The sequence below is a fragment of the Salvelinus alpinus genome, chromosome 2 (genome assembly GCF_045679555.1).
Source record: "Salvelinus alpinus chromosome 2, SLU_Salpinus.1, whole genome shotgun sequence".
NCBI lineage: Eukaryota > Metazoa > Chordata > Actinopteri > Salmoniformes > Salmonidae > Salvelinus > Salvelinus alpinus.
Genome location: NC_092087.1, coordinates 122,045,381 through 122,068,269, shown reverse-complemented (window position 1 = coordinate 122,068,269; position 22,889 = coordinate 122,045,381). Strand labels below are relative to the sequence as shown.

The 22,889-nt window shown below is 42.5% G+C and overlaps 1 protein-coding gene across 3 annotated transcripts in view; it reads right to left on the bottom strand.

The window, feature by feature from the left end:
* Window positions 1–22,889, bottom strand: part of LOC139568539 (VPS10 domain-containing receptor SorCS1-like) — a 179,858-nt gene that overhangs the window by 5,720 nt on the left and 151,249 nt on the right. For 2 of the 3 annotated variants that reach the window (XR_011673628.1, XM_071390439.1), the window contains exons 16-25: window positions 21,451–21,584; window positions 19,825–19,938; window positions 18,958–19,129; window positions 18,524–18,710; window positions 17,228–17,361; window positions 16,456–16,579; window positions 16,069–16,181; window positions 7,841–7,975; window positions 4,506–4,605; window positions 3,730–3,835 (exon numbers count right to left, since the gene is read on the bottom strand). Coding sequence is in view for 2 of the 3 variants with exons in the window: in XM_071390439.1 (XP_071246540.1) it covers window positions 3,730–3,835; window positions 4,506–4,605; window positions 7,841–7,975; window positions 16,069–16,181; window positions 16,456–16,579; window positions 17,228–17,361; window positions 18,524–18,710; window positions 18,958–19,129; window positions 19,825–19,938; window positions 21,451–21,584 (1,319 nt within the window). In the remaining variant the exon portion in view is untranslated. Of the gene's footprint in view, window positions 1–3,729; window positions 3,836–4,050; window positions 4,149–4,505; window positions 4,606–7,840; window positions 7,976–16,068; window positions 16,182–16,455; window positions 16,580–17,227; window positions 17,362–18,523; window positions 18,711–18,957; window positions 19,130–19,824; window positions 19,939–21,450; window positions 21,585–22,889 lie in introns of those variants that run through there. The other variant, XM_071390440.1, reaches the window with a different exon arrangement.

Sequence of the window (22,889 nt, the reverse complement as noted above, 5' to 3'; positions counted from 1 at the left end):
TATTTATGATAACAACATCCTGAAGATTGATTCTCTACTTAGTTTGACAAGTTTATTCGACCTGTAATATAACTTTTTGAAGTTTTCGTCCGACGTTCGCCTGGATCTGCGCGAGCGTTTGGATATGTGCACTATACGTGCTAACAGAAGTAGCTACTTGGACATAAATAATGGACATTATCGAACAAAACAACAATTTATTGTGGAACTAGGATTCCTGGGAGTGCATTCTGATGAAGATCATCAAAGGTAAGGGAATATTTATGATGTAATTTCGTATTTCTGTTGACTCCAACATGGCGGAGAAATGTTGTTTATATCTGAGCGCCGTCTCAGATTATTGCATTGTTTGCTTTTTCCATAAAGTTTTTTAAAATCTGACACAGCGGTTGCATTAACCTTTACCGAACCTCAACCCCGTATCCGGGATCACCCCCCACCCCCCACACACTGATTAGCATAGATAGCATAGCTTCAGAAGTAGATAGTAGCATCTAAATATCATTAAATCACAAGTCCAAGACACCAGATGAAAGATACAGATCTTGTGAATAAAGCCACCATTTCAGATTTTTAAAATGTTTTACAGGGAAGACAAAATATGTAAATCTATTAGCTAAACACGTTAGCAAAATACACCACTATTCTAACTCCATCAGTTTCTTACTCCTTCAGGTGCTATCACCAATTCGGCTCAACTAAGATATTGATATCCACTAACCAAGAAAAAACCTCTTCAGATGACAGTCTGATAACATATTCATGGTATAGGATAGTTTTTGTTAGAAAAAAGTGCATATTTCAGGTAGAAATCACAGTTTACAATTGCACCGACCATCGCAAATCGACTAGAATTACTAGATAGAGCAACGTGTATGACCAATTTACTCATCATAAAACATTTCATAAGAATAGACAAAGCATAGCAATGGAAAGACCCAGATCTTGTGATTCCAGACAATATTTCAGATTTTCTAAGCGTTTTACAGCGAAAACACAATAAATCGATAAGTTAGCATACTACATGTGAAAACGTTACCAGAGCATCGATTCCAGCCAAAGAGCGCTATAACGTAATCACCGCCAAAAGATATTAATTTTTTCACTAACCTTCTCAGAATTCTTCCGATGACACTCCTGTAACATCATTTTACAACATACATATACAGTTTGTTCGAAAAGGTGCATATTTAGCCATACAAAACCGTGGTTACACAATAAAAATACTAGGAAATCAAGCCTCAATATGTCTGACGTCATCTATCAGAGTGATCTAGTTTAATTAAAAGCTAATCATATACTTGACTAAAAAATACAGGGTTGACAGGAATCGAAAGACAAATTAGTTCTTAATGCAACCGCTGATTTACATTTTTAAAATTATCCTTACTTTTCAATACAGGGTTGGCCAAGTGAAGCTATACCAAACAAAATGGCGATAAATGCGTTTAAAATATTTCGACAGAAACACGGTTTATCATATTAAATATTGCTTACTTTGAGCTGATCTTCCATCATATTCTTGGGCAATGTATCCTTTCTATGTTATAAACGTCTTTTGGTCGATAGATGTCCTCTGTCCTTCGAAATGTCCACTAACAACGACCGAGACCGCGAAACGTTCCCAAAGCTAGAAAGTGCACGACAAATAAATTCCTCAGAATCGCACTAAACGGATATAAATTGCTATAAAACGGTTAAAATTCACTACCTTATGATGTTTTTAACAACTATAACGACTGAAAACATGACCGGAGAAATACTGCTGGTTAGAAAACGATTTGGAACGAGGCAGGTCCGATGGCCTTGACGCTTCAGGCGCACGTTGAGAAAGGGTGGTCTCTGTACATTTTCGTCTTTTATAATGGCTGAGAACGTCCCATCGATTCCATTGAAAACGTGATGACGTACAGACACCCAGAGGAAGACGTAGGCAGTGTCGGTTTCTTCATAGCATTCACTGTGGCCTTATAAACAGACCCCAGATCAGAGGTAAAAATTTCTGAAATCTGAACCCTGTCATGAAAAGTGCTGTAAAAATTGTTCTGTACCACTCAGAGACAAAATTTCAACTCCTATAGAAACTATAGACTGTTTTCTATCCAATAATAACAATAATATGCATATTGTACGATCAAGAATTTAGCACGAGGCAGTTTAATTTGGAGACCCAAATATGCTAATGCGGAACAGCACCCCCTATAGTTGCAAGAAGTTTTAAGAACAAGTGTATCTTTAATTTTATGTAAAATATGTATCTTTCATCAAAGTTTATGATGAGTATTTCTGTTATTTGATGTGGCACTCTGCAATTTCTCCGGATATTTTGGAGGCATTTCTGAACATGGCGCCAATGTAAACTAAGATTTTTGGATATAAATATGCACATTATCGAACAAAAAATACATGTATTGTGTAACATGATGTCCTATGAGTGTCATCTGATGAAGATCATCAAAGGTTAGTGATTCATTTTATCTCTATTTCTGCTTTTTGTGACTCCTATCTTTGGCTGGGAAAATGGCTGTGTTTTTCTGTGGCTATGTACTGACCTAACATAATAGTTTGGTGTGCGTTTGCCGTAAATCCTTTTTGAAATCAGACATGTTGGCTGGATTCACAACATGTATAACTTTAATTTGGTGTCTTTCATGTGTGATTTCATGAAAGATTGATTTTTATATTAATTTATTTAAATTTGGCACGCTGCATTTTTACTGGCTTTTGGCCAAGTGGGACGTTAGCGTCCCACATATCCCAGAGAAGTTAACAAGAAGTTGATCTTTAAGCCGATGTATAACACTTGTATTTCTTATGAATGTTTATTATGACTATTTCTGTATTTTGAATTTGGCGATTTCACCGGATGTTGTCCAGGTGGGCCGCTAGCGGAACGCCTGCGCCAGAAAGGTTAAATGTATTTGGCCGAGGTGTATGTAAACTTCCGACTTCAAATGTAGTCGTGGTTTGTGTGTATCTGTACATTTCTGTTCATATGTGTTTGTTTGTATTTGATGCAAAAAAAGAAAGGGAACACATAAAAATAAAAGATTATAAAAAAAGGAAGGCAATTCGACATTCTACTGTATAAACTCATTTATGTTCTAAGATCTATACGTTGTTGCGCTCTTTCTCTCCCTCTTCTGTTTCTCTCTATAGATCTTGTCTCATTGACCCCTACTGCCCTTTTCACACAGAACTGTACCATGGTGGACGGAAATAATTTAACATTTCAGAAAGGTCAACTAGCAAAGCTCAAAGCTCAAAGGGCTAAATATTGATAATGCCTGAAGGCTGACTGGCATTTCATTTGCGGACAGAGAAAATGCCTCGACAAAAGGATTCTAAGAAAGTTGAGAGATAAGCCATTTCTCCCTTGAAACTGAAAGTTTTCACAGACGTTTGATAGACAGTATTTTTGTTAAATGCCAAATGTCTAGACACTCAGTAACTCCCATTTGGTTAGTAATTTTACCCAATGTTCTTTCTGATATATAACCATAATTATACTGTAGCTCATAGCTCACAATTGGTGTCAGAAGTGGGATTAGACCCTAGTCGAACAGTGAGATCATAGCTCACTCCTCAGTGTCCTAGCTAACTCAAAATGTTTCGTCAACACTCAGGAACTTTCCCACTTGGTTAGTAACATTCTCCCAACATCCTGGCAACTTACAACCAGATATGGGTTATAGAGATCATCTCTACAGTATATCATGAGCACTGTACCTTTTGAATTTGTAGACGACAAATATCGCCAAACCCAGAACCACAACCGACAGCAGCATCAGCATGGCCGAGCCGCTGTGGTTCTCACTCGTGTCCACTAGGGGCGCTGTAGAGGTGGGAGACAAGAGTCACACAGTACAGTATACATTGAATTCCAAACAGTTTCCATAGAGAACAAGTAAATCATGCGTTTAAGAAGTCAACATGAAAAGAGACACCTACTAATTAATAAAATACAAAATATAACAAAATAATAAAAATATATGAAATTGTATTGTGATTACGTTTTTGATACGGTAAGTATTTATTGACTTCTCTTACTCTTTATCTTATAAGCCCCTAGGACAGTAGCAGCATCCCCAAAAGGAAGAGGCACACATACTTGTAACGATGCTCACTCTCTGAATGTCTCTGTGTAGCTACATGATGGGAGCCAATCAGACAACAGGGTTGGGGGGTGTTAGTTAGTCGCTGGGCAGGAAATAGACCTCCTGGGCCTGTATTCACAAAGAGTCTTAGTGTAGGAGTGCTGATCTAGGATCAGGTCCTTCCTTTCCATATAATCTTATTTGTTATGATCTAAAAGGCTAAACTGATCCTAGATCTGCAGTCCTATTCTGAGACACTTTGTGAATACGGGCCCTAGCTCTCTATTTCTATCTAGAACTATCTCTATCCATCTATATAGTCATTAAAAAGACCCAGTTATCCTCAATACACCTAGCAAACACAAACAAAATGTAGGTATTTGTAATCGAAGAGATGCAGACACTTACCTGCTGACAAATGTGCAGCGTATACTGTGACCTGGACCCCAGGCCGAAGGGTGAACTGGACCAGGTTTTGGTTGAGGGCGCTAAGTAAGATTTCAGTGAGCTAGAGAGGTAGAGACAAACACGACAAAAAACATTATTTAAAAAAAGTATATGTGCATCGATTTACATAATTAGAGTATTGAGATTTCTAAATAAACGTATTGGAACTTTTTATATCAGAGATCTGTGAGAGTACATTTCACATTTAGCGTCTTATCCAGAGCAACTTACAGGAGCAATTAGGGTTAAGTGCGTTGCTCAAGGGCACACGTTGTTGTCCTGACACCGACAACAATGAGACAGCCTATAGGGAGGTCAGAAACCTGGCAGTGTGTTGCCAAGACAACAACCTCTCCCTCAATGTGAGCAAGACAAAGGAGCTGATCGTGGACAACAGGAAAAGGCAGGCCGAACAGGCCCCCATTAACATCGACGGACTGTAGTGGAGCGTGTCGAGAGTTTCAAGTTCCTTGGTGTCCACATCACCAACGAACTATCATGGTCCAAACACACCTAGACAGACGTGAAGAGGGCACGACAAAAACTTTTCCCCCTCAAGAGACTGAAAAGATTTGGCATGGGTCCCCAGATCCTCAAGAATTTCTACAGCTGCACCATCGAGAGCATCCTGACCGGTTGCATCACCTCCTGATATGACAACTGCTAGGCATCTGACTGTAATGCGCTACAGAGGGTAGTGTGTACAGCCCAGTACATCACTGGGGCCAAGCTTCCTGCCATCCAGGACCTATATACTAGGCGGTGTCAGAGGAAAGCCCAAAAAATTGTCAAAGATTGTTTTCTCTGCTACTGCATGGCTAGCGTTACCGGAGCGCCAAGTCTAGGACCAAAAGGCTCCTTAACAGCTTCTACCCCCAAGCCATAAGACTGCTGAACAATTAATCAAATGGCCACCCGGACAATTTACATTGACACCCATCCCCTCCCATTTGTTTTTACACTGCTGCTACTCACTGTTTATTATGTATGTATAGTCATTCTACCTACTGTACATGTACAAATTACCTAAGACTAACCTGTCCTCCCGCACATTGACTCGGTACCGGTACCCACTGTATCGTTATTAGCCTCATTATTGTTACTTTTTATTATATTTTACTTTAGTTTATTCGGTAACTATTTTCTTAACTCTTTCTTGAACTGCATGCATTGTTGGTTAACTGCTTGTAAGTAAGCATTTCATGAGCCGAATACCTGTTGTATTCGGCTCATGTGACTGATTAACAGATGGTTCACCTATTCGGAGCGGAGATTCAAACCAGCAACCTTTCGGTTACTGTCCCAACGCTCTTGACCCCTAGTCTATAGGTCAACACTAAATCAAATCCAACTGTATCTAAACTGCATAAATCATCTCAATACCCTTCACCATACAGTATAAGAGACAGAATAGAAGACATCTAGCAGTATCATTAAATAGTATAACCAGTAGAACTACTCTAGTCATATTATTGGTTCGTTTCAGAATGAGTTTCTTCTCATGCATACCATGCTGAGGTAGATCTTTCCACCACATACTTACTGATACTACACACCCCACGGCTCACTGCATCCTCCCTCCACCCAGAAACCCATTTAAAGTGAAAATATCTATGGATGAATCCGTGCCGGTTCTCACCACTTTAATACATAATGCAGGGCCTATTTGATGAAAAACCTGGTTTTTAGAGCAACACGTAACCTTCTGCACAGAGAACGTGCAGTTTGGACATATATCAGACGTATCACCCTGACCTGGAGGCTACAGCTGGAATACAGTGTTTCATTTCATGATGCTTCCAATTTAGTCCGGACATAGTCCCCTGAATTATACCGTCTATGTGATATCAAATCACACAAATGTTGATTTGTACCATTATAAATCTAAACTGTAGCACATTATGTCAGATATGTCATTTAACAAAGTTGTATCCTTTTTACTTTGCATTCAGACCAAAGACTAAAACAGAGAATATGCATGCAGGTCATGCATAGAAAGACCCTGGCTAAACAAATTCCCTTTTCCCTGCGGAATCCGTGTAATTTCTTTGCTAGGCTTCATTAATTTGATCTGCCTCATTTACCAAATGAATTGTGATATGAGTAGTTTCTCCCAGTCCTTCCAGCTTTTATATTTCTTACCAAGTTTAAAATTAGACTATAGCTATGAATAATTACTTTTTCCTCACTGTGTATCGGGGTCACTAAATCTATTATACAATCTAATAAGCACAACCGCACATTACACTTTCAAGATGCAAACCTTGAATAAAGATGTATTGCTGGGGCCTGAGTGAGAAGGGTCTTGCCATAGCCAGGCTATCAGGCAGATTTGAGGGGGGGGAAATACAATTAATTTCTTCCTGGTTCTATTCTACTCACATCTTTTTAATGATCATCCATTATCTATTATATGGACCTAGGAGCTAATTCAGTACATCTTGATACCTGCTGCTGATTCAGTGGCCAGTATCAGCAGAAACACTATCTTTGTCTGGGTTAATTCCTGTGAAAGACTGCAACCCTCGCCCTCTCACATAGAGATGACTCGGGGTATTCTACAGTAAAGTTGTCCGCAGTGACGACTTTTAAAAGCTTGTCACACTTATTGATGAGGCTAGATGATATTCTGCAGTGTGTGTGTGTGTGTGTGTGTGTGTGTGGACAATATTGACATCTACTGGAGAAAATATGAACTCAGCCTTGAACATAAGTACGTTGCAATTCTGTTTTCAGACCATGTAGCAGTATAGACCAACACAGCTATGTATTAGTGAAGAATGTTAGAAAAATGAATATTTCTAAGCCTACTCATGTTTTAGTTCAGTGGAGACTTCTAAATTATGCCAAATGGAATAACAAGGAAATCAACAGATGGCAAACATGTTGGTGTAAGAAAACAAGCGCTTAGCTGTCAAGCCCAAACATCCAACAAGCAGAGTAATATCCCCCTGAAATATAGCTCCAAATGTCATTCAGTGATAATTCAGAGTAAGTATATGTCAAATTAACTCGTAAAAAGTATGCTCCTACTCCCACTCAAACATCTGCCATGAATCAATATAGGAACTTAATGAATTGAATTTTATGGTTTACTTTTATGGAAATGTAGTTGTCAGATACCCATTTTGGTAATATTTAACTTACAGGTAACACTGACAGATATAATGCTTTTTTAACCTGTTACAAACATGAATAAGCCGTTATATCATGTCTTTTGAATAAGGCTAAGGCCTATAATATGTTATGTCTATGTTTCAACTCACACAAAATGCCTGTTATTTAATCAATCATACCTGGTCTAAATGAGCTGAGTTCTTCTCCGGCTTGCCCTCCGTTAACTCTTTGTCTGGTAGGAGGAAAAACTCTGCTGCCGTGGGCAAACCTGGTAGGACGGTGACAAGGAGCCGCTCCGGGGTCACCCCTGTGGCCTAGAGAAAGATGAGGAGGAGGGAGAGAAAGAAGAGAGAGATGAGAAGGGAGAAGGGTAGGATGAGGAGTTGGGAAAGGAAGAGGAAAAGAAGAAGAGGGAGATGGAGAGGGAGAGGAGGAAGATGAAGAGGAGGGAGAGGGAGAGGAGGACGATGAAGAAGAGGAGGAAGATGGAGAGGTAGAGGAGGAAGTTGAAGAGGAGGGAGATGGAGAGGGAGAGGAGGAAGATGAAGAGGAGGAGGGAGATGGAGAGGAAAGGGAAGAAGAACAGAAAGAGGAGGAGTAAGAGGAAGAATTCCCCATCAACCATTTGGACCAGACTGGGTCGCTTTCATGTCACTAAGCACATCATCAGAGGAAAGCAGTGGCATTGAAAAATAGGAATTGTCTGGATGGTCGTAATTAGTGTGACTGTGATACATTGCTGCGATACTCACTGTGATACATTATTACTAACATCAATGAGACTTAGATCTGAAATGATCATACTACTCAGGTCCTGAGCTGTTCGTAGCAAATATGGTACGATTTCCGTTCTCAAAAATACTGAATAGTATGAGCAATTCAATACATTTTGTGGATACTACAATGTCTACCAAGCAGGTCATATGTTGTGTGGATTTGAAATACACGGTATATACAAAAGTATGTGGACACCCCTTCAAATGAGTGAATTAGGCTATTTCAGCACACTTGCTGCTGACAGGTATATAAAATTGAGCACACAGCCATGCAATCTCCATAAACAAACATTGGCAGAATGGCCTTTCTGTAGAGCTCAGTGACTTTCAACGTGGCACCGTCATAGGATCCCACCTTTCATTCGTCAAATTTCTACCCTGCTAGAGCTGCCCCGGTCAACTGTAAGTGCTGTTATTGTGACGTGGAAACATCTAAGAGCAACAACGGCTCAGCAGTGAAGTGGTAGGCCACACAAGCTCACAGAACGGGACCGACGAGTGCTGAAGTGGGTAGCCCACTACCGAGTTCAAAACTGCCTCTGGAAGCAACGTCAACACAAGAACTGTTCGTCAGGAGCTTCATGAAATGGGTATCCACGGTCGAGCAGCCGCACACAAGCCTAAGATCACCATGCGCAATGCCAAGCGTCAGCTGGAGTGGTGTAAAGCTCCCTGCCATTGGACTCGGTTACTGCCCCAACGCAGTGGAAAGCGTTCTCTGGAGAGATGAATCACACTTCACCATCTGGCAATCCGACGGACGACTCTGGGTTTGGCGGATGCCAGGAGAACGCTACGTGCCCCAATGCATAGTGCCAACTGTAAAGTTTGGTGAAGGAGGAATAATTGTCTGGGGCTGTTTCATAGTTTGGGCTAGGCCCCTTAGTTCCAGAGAAGGGAAATCTTAATGCTAGAGCATACAATGACATTCTAGATGATTCCGTGCTTCCAACTTTGTGGCAACAGTTTGGGGAAGGCCCTTTCCTGTTTCATCATGACAATGCCCCGTGACCAAAATGAGGTCCATATAGAAATGATTTGTCGAGATCAGTGTGGAAGAACTTGACTGGCCTGCACAGAGCCCTGACCTCAACCTCATCGACACCTTTGGGATGAATTGTACTGCCGACTGTGAGCCAGGCCTAATCGCCTAACATCAGTGCTCGACCTGTGAGAAAAAATGCATATTTACCTGCTTCGTTTGAAAATTAATAGTTAACTTCTCTAGGGTAGGGGGCAGCATTCAGAAATGTGGATGAAAAGCATGCCCAAATTAAACTGCCTGCTTCTCTGGCCCAGAAGATATGATATGCATATAACTGGTAGACTTGGATAGAAAACACTCTAAAGTTTCCCAAACTGTTAAAATAGTGTCTGTGAGTATAACAGAACTGATTTGGCAGGCGAAAACCTGAGAAAAATCCATTCAGGAAGTTTTTTGGGGGGTTTTGTAGTTTTCTATTCAATGCCATTACAGTATCCATTGACTTAAGACTCAAATTGCAGTTCCTATGCCTTCCACTAGATGTCAACAGTCTTTAGAAATTGTTTCAGGCTTGTATTCTGAAAAATGAGGAAGTAAGAGCAGTCTGAAGGAGTGGACCCTAAAGTGTCACAGAGCTTTTTCATGCGTGCGACCGAGAGTGCCTTTCTTGTTTACCTTTTATATTGACGACGTTATTGTCCGGTTGAAATATTATCGATTATTTAGGCTAAAAACAACCTGAGGATTGAATATAAACATCGTTTGACATGTTTCTATGAACTTCACGGATACAATTAGTTTTTTTTGTCTGCCTGTTTTGACTGCGTTTGAGCCTGTGGATTACTGAAGAAAACGCGCAAACAAAACGGAGGTTTTTGGATATAAAGAGACTTTATCGAACAAAAGGAACATTTATTGAGTAAATTAATGTCTGCTGAGTGCAACCATATGAACATCATCAAAGGTAAGGTATTAATTTTATCTCTATTTCTGACTTGTGTAACTCTTCTACTTGGCTGGTTACTGTTTGTAATGATTTGTCTGCTGGGCTTGTTCTCAAATAATCGTAAGGTATGCTTTCGCCGTAAAGCATTTTAAAAATCTGACACCGTGGTTGGATTCACAAGAAGTTCATCTTTAAACCTATGTAAAATATGTTTTGTTTTCTGAATTTTTTTAATGAGTGTTTCTGTATTTGAATTTGGCGCCCAGCAGTTTCACTGGCTGTTGAAGAGGTGGGACGCTAACGTCTCACGTACCCAAGAGAGGTTAACAATGATATGCTGAACAAATCGTAAGAGATTTTCATAACTAGTAGTGCTGTGCTTCTAAAAAGGGATGGCTCTCCTCTAGCCCCCTGCAGCTGGTCTGTGAGTATAACCAAGGACATACTGTGACCTGAGATGGAGATAGCCTGGATGGGGTAGAACAAACCCCTATTTGTTCTAATCATCTTTTCTTCTGAGAAACTACGCTAGGGAGGGGTAAACAACACCCGGTGCACATAACCACAAGATGGACCCAAGGTGGCTTATGATGCCTCAATCTGCATGGGAGGGGTGGAACCAGCCATGACTAAGCATTTTTAGGTTTGATATATACAGTTGAAGTCAGAAGTTTACAAACACCTCGGCCAAATACATTTAAACTCAGTTGTTCACAAATCCTGAAATTTAATCCTTTAATGTCTTAGGTCAATTAGGATCACCACTTTACTTTAAGAATGTGAAATTGAATGTGAATGATTTATTTCAGCTTTTATTTCTTTCATCACATTCCCAGTGGATCAGAAGTTTACATACAATCAATTAGTATTCGGTAGCATTGCCTTTAAATTGTTTCACTTGGGTCAAACGTTTCGGGTAGCCTTCCACAAGCTTCCCACAATAAGTTGGCTGAATTTTGGCACATTCCTCCTGACAGAGCTGGTGAACTGAGTCAGGTTTGTAGGCCTCCTTGCTCGCAGACGCTTTTTCAGTTCTGGCCACAAATTTCTATGGGATTGAGGTCAGGGCTTTGTGATGGCCACTCCAATACCTTGACTTTGTTATCCTTAAGCCATTTTTAAACAACTTTGGAAGTATGCTTGGGGTAATTGTCCATTTGGAAGATCCATTTGTGACCAAGCTTTAACTTCCTGACTGTTGTCTCATAGAAATGTTTATTTTTTAAAAATATATATTTCTTACCTTTATTTAACTAGGCAAGTCAGTTAAGAACAAATTTGTGTTTTCAATGACGGCCTAGGAACAGTGGGTTAAATGCCTTGTTCAGGGGCAGAACGACAGATTTGTACCTTGTCAGGTCAGGGATTCGATCTTGCAACCTTTCGGTTACTAGTCCAACGATCTAACCACTAGGCTACCATATGTCCCATATGTCTTTGATGACTGATGTCTTGAGATGTTGCTTCAATATGTCCACATCATTTTCCTTTCTCATGATGCCATCTATTTTGTGAAGGGCACCAGTCCCTCCTGCAGCAAAGCACCCCCACAACATGATGCTGCCACCCCCGTGCTTCACAGTTGGGATGGTGTTCTTCGGCTTGCAAGCCTCCCCCTTTTTCCTCAAAACATAACAATGGTCATTATGGCCAAACTGTTCTATTTTTGTTTCATCAGACCAAAGGACATCTTTCCAAAAAGTACGATCTTTGTCCCCATGTGCAGTTGCAAACCGTATTCTGGCCTTTTTATGGCGGTTTTGGAGCAGTGGCTTCTTCCTTGCTGAGCGTCCTTTCAGGTTATGTCGACATAGGACTCGTTTTCCTCTCTTCTCCAGACCATTTCCGGAGACCTTCTCCCTTACCTCACCTCGCTCATCAACTCATCCTTGACCGCTGGCTACGTCCCTTCCGTCTTCAAGAGAGCGAGAGTTGCACCCCTTCTGAAAAAACCTACACTCGATCCCTCCGATGTCAACAACTACAGACCAGTATCCCTTCTTTCTTTTCTCTCCAAAACTCTTGAACGTGCCGTCCTTGGCCAGCTCTCCTGCTATCTCTCTCAGAATGACCTTCTTGATCCAAATCAGTCAGGTTTCAAGACTAGTCATTCAACTGAGACTGCTCTTCTCTGTGTCACGGAGGCGCTCCGCACTGCTAAAGCTAACTCTCTCTCCTCTGCTCTCATCCTTCTAGACCTATCGGCTGCCTTTGATACTGTGAACCATCAGATCCTCCTCTCCACCCTCTCCGAGCTGGGCATCTCCGGCGCGGCCCACGCTTGGATTGCGTCCTACCTGACAGGTCGCTCCTACCAGGTGGCGTGGCGAGAATCTGTCTCCGCACCACGTGCTCTCACCACTGGTGTCCCCCAGGGCTCTGTTCTAGGCCCTCTCCTATTCTCGCTATACACCAAGTCACTTGGCTCTGTCATATCCTCACATGGTCTCTCCTATCATTGCTATGCAGACGACACACAATTAATCTTCTCCTTTCCCCCCTCTGATAACCAGGTGGTGAATCGCATCTCTGCATGTCTGGCAGACATATCAGTGTGGATGACGGATCACCACCTCAAGCTGAACCTCGGCAAGACGGAGCTGCTCTTCCTCCCGGGGAAGGACTGCCCGTTCCATGATCTCGCCATCACGGTTGACAACTCCATTGTGTCCTCCTCCCAGAGTGCTAAGAACCTTGGCGTGATCCTGGACAACACCCTGTCGTTCTCAACTAACATCAAGGCGGTGACCCGTTCCTGTAGGTTCATGCTCTACAACATTCGCAGAGTACGACCCTGCCTCACGCAGGAAGCGGCGCAGGTCCTAATCCAGGCACTTGTCATCTCCCGTCTGGATTACTGCAACTCGCTGTTGGCTGGGCTCCCTGCCTGTGCCATTAAACCCCTACAACTCATCCAGAACGCCGCAGCCCGTCTGGTGTTCAACTTTCCCAAGTTCTCTCACGTCACCCCGCTCCTCCGCTCTCTCCACTGGCTTCCAGTTGAAGCTCGCATCCGCTACAAGACCATGGTGCTTGCCTACGGAGCTGTGAGGGGAACGGCACCTCCGTACCTTCAGGCTCTGATCAGGCCCTACACCCAAACAAGGGCACTGCGTTCATCCACCTCTGGCCTGCTCGCCTCCCTACCTCTGAGGAAGTACAGTTCCCGCTCAGCCCAGTCAAAACTGTTCGCTGCTCTGGCACCCCAATGGTGGAACAAACTCCCTCACGACGCCAGGTCAGCGGAGTCAATCACCACCTTCCGGAGACACCTGAAACCCCACCTCTTTAAGGAATACCTAGGATAGGATAAAGTAATCCTTCTAACCCCCCCCCCCCCCCCTTAAAAGAGTTAGATGCACTATTGTAAAGTGGTTGTTCCACTGGATATCATAAGGTGAATGCACCAATTTGTAAGTCGCTCTGGATAAGAGCGTCTGCTAAATGACTTAAATGTAAATGTAATGTAAATGTTTTCCTGTGGATATAGATGCTTTTGTACCTGTTTCCTCCAGCATCTTCACAGGGTCCTGTGCTGTTGTTTTGGGATTGATTTGCACTTTTCGCACCAAAGTACATTCATCTCTAGGAGACAGAATGCATCTCCTTCCTGAGCGGTATGATGGCTGCGTGGTCCCATGGTGTTAATATCTGCATACTATTGTTTGTACAGATGAACGTGGTACCTTCAGGCGTTTGGAAATTGCTCCTCAGGATGATCCAGACATGTGGAGGTCTACAATTTTTTTATGAGGTGTTGGCTGATTTCTTTTGATTTTCCCATGATGTCAAGCAAAGAGGCACTGAGTTTGAAGTTAGGCCTTGAAATACATCCGCAGGTACACCTCCAATTGACTCAAATTATGTAAATTAGCCTATCAGAAGCTTCTAAAGCCATGACATCATTTTCTGGAATTTTCCAAGCTTTTTAAAGGCACAGTCAACTTAGTGTATGTAAACTTCTGACCCACTGGAATTGTGATATAGTGAATTAATTATAAGTGAAATATCTGTCTGTAAACATTTGTTGTAAAATGACTTGTGTCATGCACAAAGTAGATGTCCTAACCGACTTGCCAAAACTATAGTTTGTCAACAAGAAATGTGTGGAGTGGTTGAAAAACGAGTTTTAATGACTCCAACATAAGTGTATGTAAACTTCCGACTTCAACTGTAGGATCTCTGTTTTTTTAAGTATTGTAGAGCTTTCGGTCCAACACACAAGAGTGTGGGTTCGACCAGCTTCATTATTGCAATAATTAATCAATATTGATCAAAGATGATTGTTTGAAGAAATGACAAAGTCTCTCTCACTTGGTTAGAATTTCCACCACAGACCTCACTAATGCTCTGGTGGCTGAATGGAAGCAAGTCCCTGCAGCAATGTTCCAACATCTAGTGGAAAGCCTTCCCAGGAGAGTGGAGGCTGTTATAACAACAAAGGGGGACGAACTCCATATTAATGTCAAAGATTTTGAAATGTGACGTTTGTTTATGTAGTGCATGTCCCTCACACTGACTGGTGATAGCATTCGAAGCTACAGTTCAGCTGGTTCTAAATTCACCAAATCATGACAATCAGACATTCAGTGAGATTTATTTGTGCATGTATGGCCTGAACAAATACGAGCCTGAACTCACAGGCGACCAGAAATTCCATAGTTCAATGTGACAGGGAAGGCAGTGCAACAGCAATTTAGAATGTACTTGAAGTAATTTCCCCTTGCCAGTTAACATCTCAGTCACGACCTGAGGTCACAGGGAATGTATTGTAAAGTGGGCAACAGACTAAATACACTGAACCAAAATATAAACGCCAAAGTGTTGATCACATGTTTCATGAGCTGAAATAAAAAATCCCAGGCATTTTCCATACGCACAAAAAGCTTATTTCTCTCAAATGTTGTGCACAAATTTGTTTACATCCCTGTTAGGTGTGGCATATCAAGAAGCTAATTAAACAGCATGATCATTCCACAGGTGTATCTTGTGCTGGGGACAATAAAAGATCACTTTAAAAGTGTAGTTTTGTCACACAACGCCACAAATGTCTCAAGTTTTGAGGGAGCGTGCAATTGGCATGCTGACTGCAGGAAAGTCCACCAGAGCTGTTGCCAGATAATGTAATTTTCATATCTCTACCAGAAGCTGCCTCCGACATCGTTTTAGAGAATTTGTCAGTACGTCCAACTGGCCTCACAATCGTAGACCACTTGTAACCACTCCAGCCCAGGACCTCCACATCTGGCTTCTTTACCTGCAGGATCATTTGAGGTGGGGGCGGGGGAGGTGTTGAGAAGTATTCCTGTCTGTAATAAAGCCCTTTTGTGGGGAAAAAATATTTGTGATTGGCTGGACCTGGCTCCCAAGTGGGTGGGCCTATGCCCTCCCAGCCCCACCCATGGCTGTGCCGCTACCCAGTCATGTGAAATCCATAGATTAGGGCCTAATTTATTTATTTTAATTGACTGATGTCCTTATATGAACTGTAACTCATAAAAATCGTTGAAATTGTTGCATGTTGTGTTTATATTTCTGCTCAGTGTGTGTGCGTGTATGTGTGTGTGTGTGTGTGTGTGTGTGTGTGTGTGTGTGTGTGTGTGTGTGTGTGTGTGTGTGTGTGTGTGTGTGTGTGTGTGTGTGTGTGTGTGTGTGTGTGTGTGTGTATGTAACATACAGTTAGATACGAGGACCACTCACTTTGACCATGGAGTTCTTGATGACTCTGCTGACGTCCAGTCTCCATTCGGCCACGTCGGGGTTGTGGTCGTCCAGGTTAGATGAGAAGGCTAGTAGATGTGACCTGAAATATTCTGCACAGAGAAACAACTATATGATGATCAGCTGATGACGATGCTTTTCTATTTCTGTCCTATTGTCTGAAATAATGAATGTGTCAAATGAATGAGGAGTAAACAATTACTTTTAACTACTTCTAAACAGCTACTTTAAATCGTACTTACTAGCCAACCTCCAGTGCATTCAAATCTACAAAGTCAACTAGAAACAAACCTCCAGCAGTATACATGGCTGTCTGGCCATAAAAAAAATATATATATATTTTTTTTAAAACAGCTCACTGCTCACCGTGGACAGCGATGGTTTTCCGGTCCTGCAGGATGGCGTTCCCAGCGGACACCTGCACGGTGACAGTGTTGACGCCTTCCCTGGAGAACGTGCACGCCACGCTCCCTTCCAGGGTGATTATCGGCTACAAAGAGAAAGAGAGGAGACAGTGAGAGAGAGAAAGAGGGGAAGAGAGGGGGGAGGGAGAGAGGGGAAGGGGGGGGGGGGGGAGAGAGAGAGAGGAGAGAGGGAACGAGCGGGAGAGAGAGAGAGCGACCGAGAGAGGGGAAGAGCGAGAGAGGGGAAGAGCGAGAGAGCACAGGGGTTCCCAAGAGAGGCCCTTATCAACCTTGTTAACATCTCACACAGGCACTATTTACACTACAGAGGTGTCAGCCGGGAGGCAGGCAGGCAGCCACACACATAAACACAACCCACATCGCCCCCCAAGGAACCATGATCGCAGCTGTGCTGCATAGAACTGTCCGGGGAGAGTTCCATGAGACACCAGCAGTTCTCTCTGTCGTTACTTGGATCTCCATTTGTTTTTGAAATAGCTCAGACATGCTAATTCTGGATCATTTCCTCATGTACTAGAATAGCTAGCAGCTGCATTAGTAGCTAAACTCGTTGGCCAACCAAACAAAACAAATTCTGAATTAAGTCAGACAAATATTGCTAAAATTTTTAAACCTGATACAAATCTTTCTTTATGTCACTTTATCTTACAGTGTGAAGGATGAGCACACAATAAAACTACAAGTCCCAGCAGTATTGAAGTATCTTATCTTACCTCAGTGTTATTTCCGAACCACCATATGTAGGTGACTGTTCCCACTTGGCTAGGCCACAGCACAGCAGTGAGGTTGACTTCCTTACTCTTCACCACCACAAAGGGAGCGGAGAGATGGATATACTCCAGCTGACCTACTCAAAGTAACAAAAATACATGACAGTGAACCCACTGAGACTGACTCCACAATGTTTTGGGGCCTCTAATGAAATGGATAAAGTTGCATTCAAAATGATCTGCCCTAAAAATGCATCACAGTGAACTGACTGAATCCACAAAGTAAGTTTGTAGCCCCTTATGATATGAAATGAAGGCACAAAAAATACATATTACAGTGAACCGATTGACTCCTTAAAGTTTTGGGGCCTCTAATTAAATGAAGGTAAGCAGAAAACTTCAGAGTATCCGTCTATGGGCCCCTTATGAATTGAAGGCACATAACAAAAAAAAAGTGAGCTGCATTCAGAGGATCTGGTCCATTCTGGGACGTTGTGGTCGCCATCTGTGTGTTATTTTTCATCCCTGGCACTCCTGAGTCCTGGCTGGTCCCCATTTGTAACGTCTGGCACATCAAGATGGACAGATTGCAAGGTCCCACAGCTCCCTGATCAATAAGTCAACTACGTTACATCTGTCACCCACGAAACCACCAGGGGGGGTCAGCCCCATCATCACAGAGAAGACGGGAATGACTTGCATGTTAGAGTTAGAGTGGGGGTACCCTGAAGGGGTATTATATAGAGAAAAGGGCTTCGGTTTGACTGGAATTGTAATGGATTTAGGCTACCTTCATCTCCACTGATGTCGGACCATGACATGCATATTACACAAACAGATAACAAATATAATGTTCTATGCCAGTGTTTCCCAACCCTGGTCCTCGAGTACCCCCAACAGTACACATTTTTATTGTAACCTTGGAAAAGCACACCTGATTCAACTTGTCAACTAATCATCAAGACCCCTCAATGAGTTGAATGAGGTGTGCTTGTCCAGGACTACAATACAAATGTGTACTGTTGGGGGTACTCGAGGACCAGGGTTGGGAAACACTGTTCTAAGCAAGTAAAAGTCTGCAACGGAACAATTTTGTGTGTCAGAATTGTATAACTACCTCACTCAAATGTCTGTAGATTACGGGCTACACTGACTTAAGGTAAGGTACAGTAAGGTAAGGTAAGCTAAGCTAAGCTAAGGTATGTAACTACACTCACATGTTAAAGGTTGAAGACCAAACATGAAGTATGGAGGTTGAAAACCATGACTTGGTGAACCCACAGTGAGAGACAGACTCACATGTGACGTGGAGGTACAGCACCGCGCTCTCCGACCCCAGGCTGTTCTCTCCTGTAGCGGTCACACGGTAGATCCCGACAGCCTTGTAGACGTGCTTGACCCCATTCTCTATGGAGCTCACGTTGGAGTAGGTCAGAGCGTGACCGTCCCCGAAGTCCACCATGATGCTCGTCCTGGCTCCGTCGCCCTATACAGGAGGTAGCAGTCATCAACGATTGAAGAAAGAGAACGGTACTCTTACACTAGCTACTGTAGGTATTTCCATTAACATGTTATTTAGTAACACTTTATATGAACATGTAATGGCATAGTAAGAGAATAGAGAGTATTTTGTTGCTATTACAGAAGTGGAGACTTGACATACATTTTACAATACTGAGTTAAAGTCAGCGCCCGGTCTGAATGAACAGGGAGCCAGTTACTGTATTGCTCACCTCTTCAAGAAACACCAGGAAGGTGACATTGGTGCCCAGCGTAGCTGTCAGCTTTCCTTCACTGGTGACGAGGTGCAGGCCTTTGGGGGCCTGGGTAGGACAGTGCTGCCTCCTGGCCGTGTACTCTGCTATCACGCCCGCTGTGCAGTTATTGGACACAACCTTCCTGTAGCTGGATGTACATAGGTCACAACTGCGGTTAGAGGCTTTGCTGATGGATACATGAGCATAGAGAAGAATGACCTTAGCAGGTTGGCAGGTTGGCTATTGAGAACACATTCTCTTACAATAATGTCCTGTCATTTGAAATATCCTTATTCCAAGCGTACCTTTGCGGTTTGAATTAAATAGTGAATGAGTGTACTTAATTTGAGACAGAAAATAACCTTTTACTACAGTGGGCTAAATCAGGGTCACACAGTGTGATTATTGGTAGTCTTAAACAAATCTACTTTGAAACAAGAGTATACATCTCACACACAAGGTTATGGGCTTGTACCATGTCCGATATACAGTTGAAATGTATTCAATTTAGAGTTTGCATCCCAAAATTACTATTTATATACACATTACAGAAGACTGAAATATACCAAAACTTTTTGACATAAAAACAACTAAAATCCGGTGTTTCTATGAAAAATATGACAAAAATGTCTCTTTTGGTCATTGACGGCAGGAAAGGGCTACTGAACATTTTTGTAAGGATTGATAAAAGAATTTGTAGCTTCAGAAGCCCTTTTAAACCTCAAATACACTACACATGTTACATTTCCTACATTGCAGGAAAGTTCTCCATCAACAGGGTGATCAAATTAAGATCCAACATCTGTAAGAGGCTAATGAGAGTCCTGGGAATAATCTGCTTACCCTGTGCTGTTGATGAAAGTAGTCCCTGTGGTGCAGCTTCTAGACATCGACGATGGTAGGAACCAAAAGGCGGGGGTGCACTTGCCGTCACTCCGCCTATCGTAGCCATAGTCACTGTAATGTTTGGATCATACCAAAATAAACAGTCGAGTGAAATGCTGCACAGTAAACTTCTATAAGTGATTAAATTCCTGACTCATACTGGTGACCATGGAGTGAAAATAATTGAAGAATTTCAATGGCACTTATTGATTTTACAGAAATGCTGTAATAATATGATTGTCTTTTTAAACAAAGTTGTTTATGCTACAATAATAGCATTAACACAGTCGAGTGAAATTCTATGACGTTTGCTTTGATACATTTGATTTATGTGACATAGAGGAATTGTCTTTGAGGGTTTGGGGTGGGACTCTGCACTGGGGCCTGAAAACACATCTCAAACAAAACTTTTTTAAACACAGCTCTGGTTTGTTTGTCCTATCATTAAAAGGCAACGTTGCCAGCACACGCGTCCTCAAAACGATCGGAACAAATTGGCCCAATTAGGCCGACATGCACACAGTTGCAGAAGTGTTGTGATAGTTAATGAACGCTATTAAGCCCAATGATTAATCGTCTCTTACTAAAACTCATTCCAAGTTTACCGCCTCACTCAAGGGGCCCACGGATTTGGGAATTAACAAAAGCAACATTAATAATACTGATAGATAATTCAAAGAAATGGATTGTGAAGTTTGTAGCAAATATGCTTTGGGAATGCGTCGTCGATGAACTGGCAAAAGCTGAAAGCCACAAAAGCAGTGACAGAGTTGGTTTGTTTCTTAAACGTATGGTGACATTGTAGGGAAGAGCAATGGCAGACATTCAAGGAGAAAGACACACACACACACACACACACACACACACACACACACAAACACACTTCTCTATCCTACTCCCTATCCCCATGCAAACTTGGATTCTTTCAACCCTCCTCTCTCTCTGTGCTTTTTCCATCATTCTTCGACACACACAGCTTGGAGTGGTGCAGTTGACTGCATTCCATTTAGCCGGGGCAGCCTCCAAGAGAATCCAGAAGCTAAGTCTCCTCTGCAATTCTAATCTGGAGTGAGCTTCACCATGACGGTGATCCCTTATCTTTTCATCCTTCGCTTCCAGGCTTCTTTTTTTCATCCTCCACTCCATATGCCAGTGGTATATTGATAGGGCGGCTTAGGCAGAAGTTGTAACGCTAGATGTGTTTGTGTTCGAGTAGTGTGTTGGAGTCTCTCCTCAAGTACCATCAGCCAGTTCCGGTTAGTTGATCTATTCCAGTACTATTCCATTCAAGTAAACCGTTAAATTGTGTAATGTTTACTACGTGTATTGTGTGCCAGTTTACTTACATTGTATTTACACTGTACCTACTTCTGCATAATTTAGGGATAATTAATGTGTGGTCCCGTGTGGCTCAGTTGGTAGAGCATGGCGCTTGCAACGCCAGGGTTGTGGGTTCAATTCCCACGGGGGGACCAGGATGAATATGTATGAACTTTCCAATGTGTAAGTCGCTCTGGATAAGAGCGTCTGCTAAATGACTTAAATGTAAATGTAAATGTAAGCGGGACCCATCTGTCTACTCACCACTCAAAGTCGGCCTCTGTGCAGTCGCAGGGCGCCGAGGTCATCGTGACCGAGTACGTCTTACCCATAACGCACCTGGCTATGGGCTTCAACTTCCTGTAGATTCTTTTCACTCCCATGATGCATGGTTCGCCCTGTGGATATAATTTACGAATTGAAAAAAAAAAACAGAAAAGGGTTGTTTTTGTTACATTTCCCATCGCCATAAATAATTTACTGCAGTGCGGTGAACCATGCCTGTATCATCATGTGTGTGAAAAGGCATGCCGTTGCTTTTCCCTTTACATGGGCTTATTTTGCATCGCTGCCCACTGAGGCTTATGTTGTGTGGTGTGCTAGCGGTAAGCGATGCTAAACTTAAAACACTTCTCTCTCTCATGTATCCTACACCCAAGCTGTTGCAGCTCGCTTGACTTAGTTTCGGAAAAACATTAAGATTTTTCGTTTTGGTACATAGGGCCTTGCTGGATGAATCTAAATATTTTTTTTAGGGGTGAAATAGTGGTTCTGCCATTCTCTCTCCTAGAGTCAGATGGTTTAACAGGAGACTAGAGGAGTGTACCCTTCAGAGGCAGAGTTGGTTTTCTCTCTCTCAATGTGATAACACAAAAGGCCTAACTGGGTCCAAATGGTCTTAAAGCCACAATTTGCCATTTCAACACCTTACCCTGCCACAGACTGTTGCTTTAAAAAAACACACCATAGCCTTTCCTTTGGGCCAGTTCCCAATCTGTTCTTCAATGTTTACCTCTATAACTGGATTGGACTGTTTTCCACTTCCATGGCTATATGTTTTGATCGTTAGGGCCAGCCCAATCATATAGATGTCTGAGTCAATTATGGTAGCTCGGTCAGAATAAAGAAGCACTCTCCGTCTCATCCTTATGTTTCGCTCTGGGTCTGTCTAGGCTTGAGGTGGAGCATTCGCTCTGGCTCAAACGTATGCAGTGTTTTATGAAGAGAGTTGTAGAGACATACATACATCAGCAAGAATTAAAGGGAGTATGCCTAAGTGCTTTTGGGCCTGAGGGAGAGAAACGCCCGGCACCTGTCCAGCGCACACTCAACAGCTCAACACAAAGCAGAGGATGGAGGGAGGGGAGTGATCAAGCAGTACACTGCATGTCGTAACTGTCTTTCATTCGATTAAGGGTCTCGGTCTATCTAGACCTCTCTGTCAAGTAAATAATAAGAGATGGAGGTTTGTGGGAATGGCCACAGAGCACACATAGTAGCAGTAGGGGCGGCATGTAGCTTAGCGGTTAAGAGCATTGAGCCAGTAACCGAGAGGTCGCTGGTTCGAAACCCCAAGACGACTAAGTGAAAAATCTCCTAATGTGCCCTTGAGCAAGGCACTTTACCTGGATAAGAGAATGTGCTAAATGACAAAACATTTTATGTCGCAGGTTAAAGATACGTCGTGCAGAAATCGCTCCGCC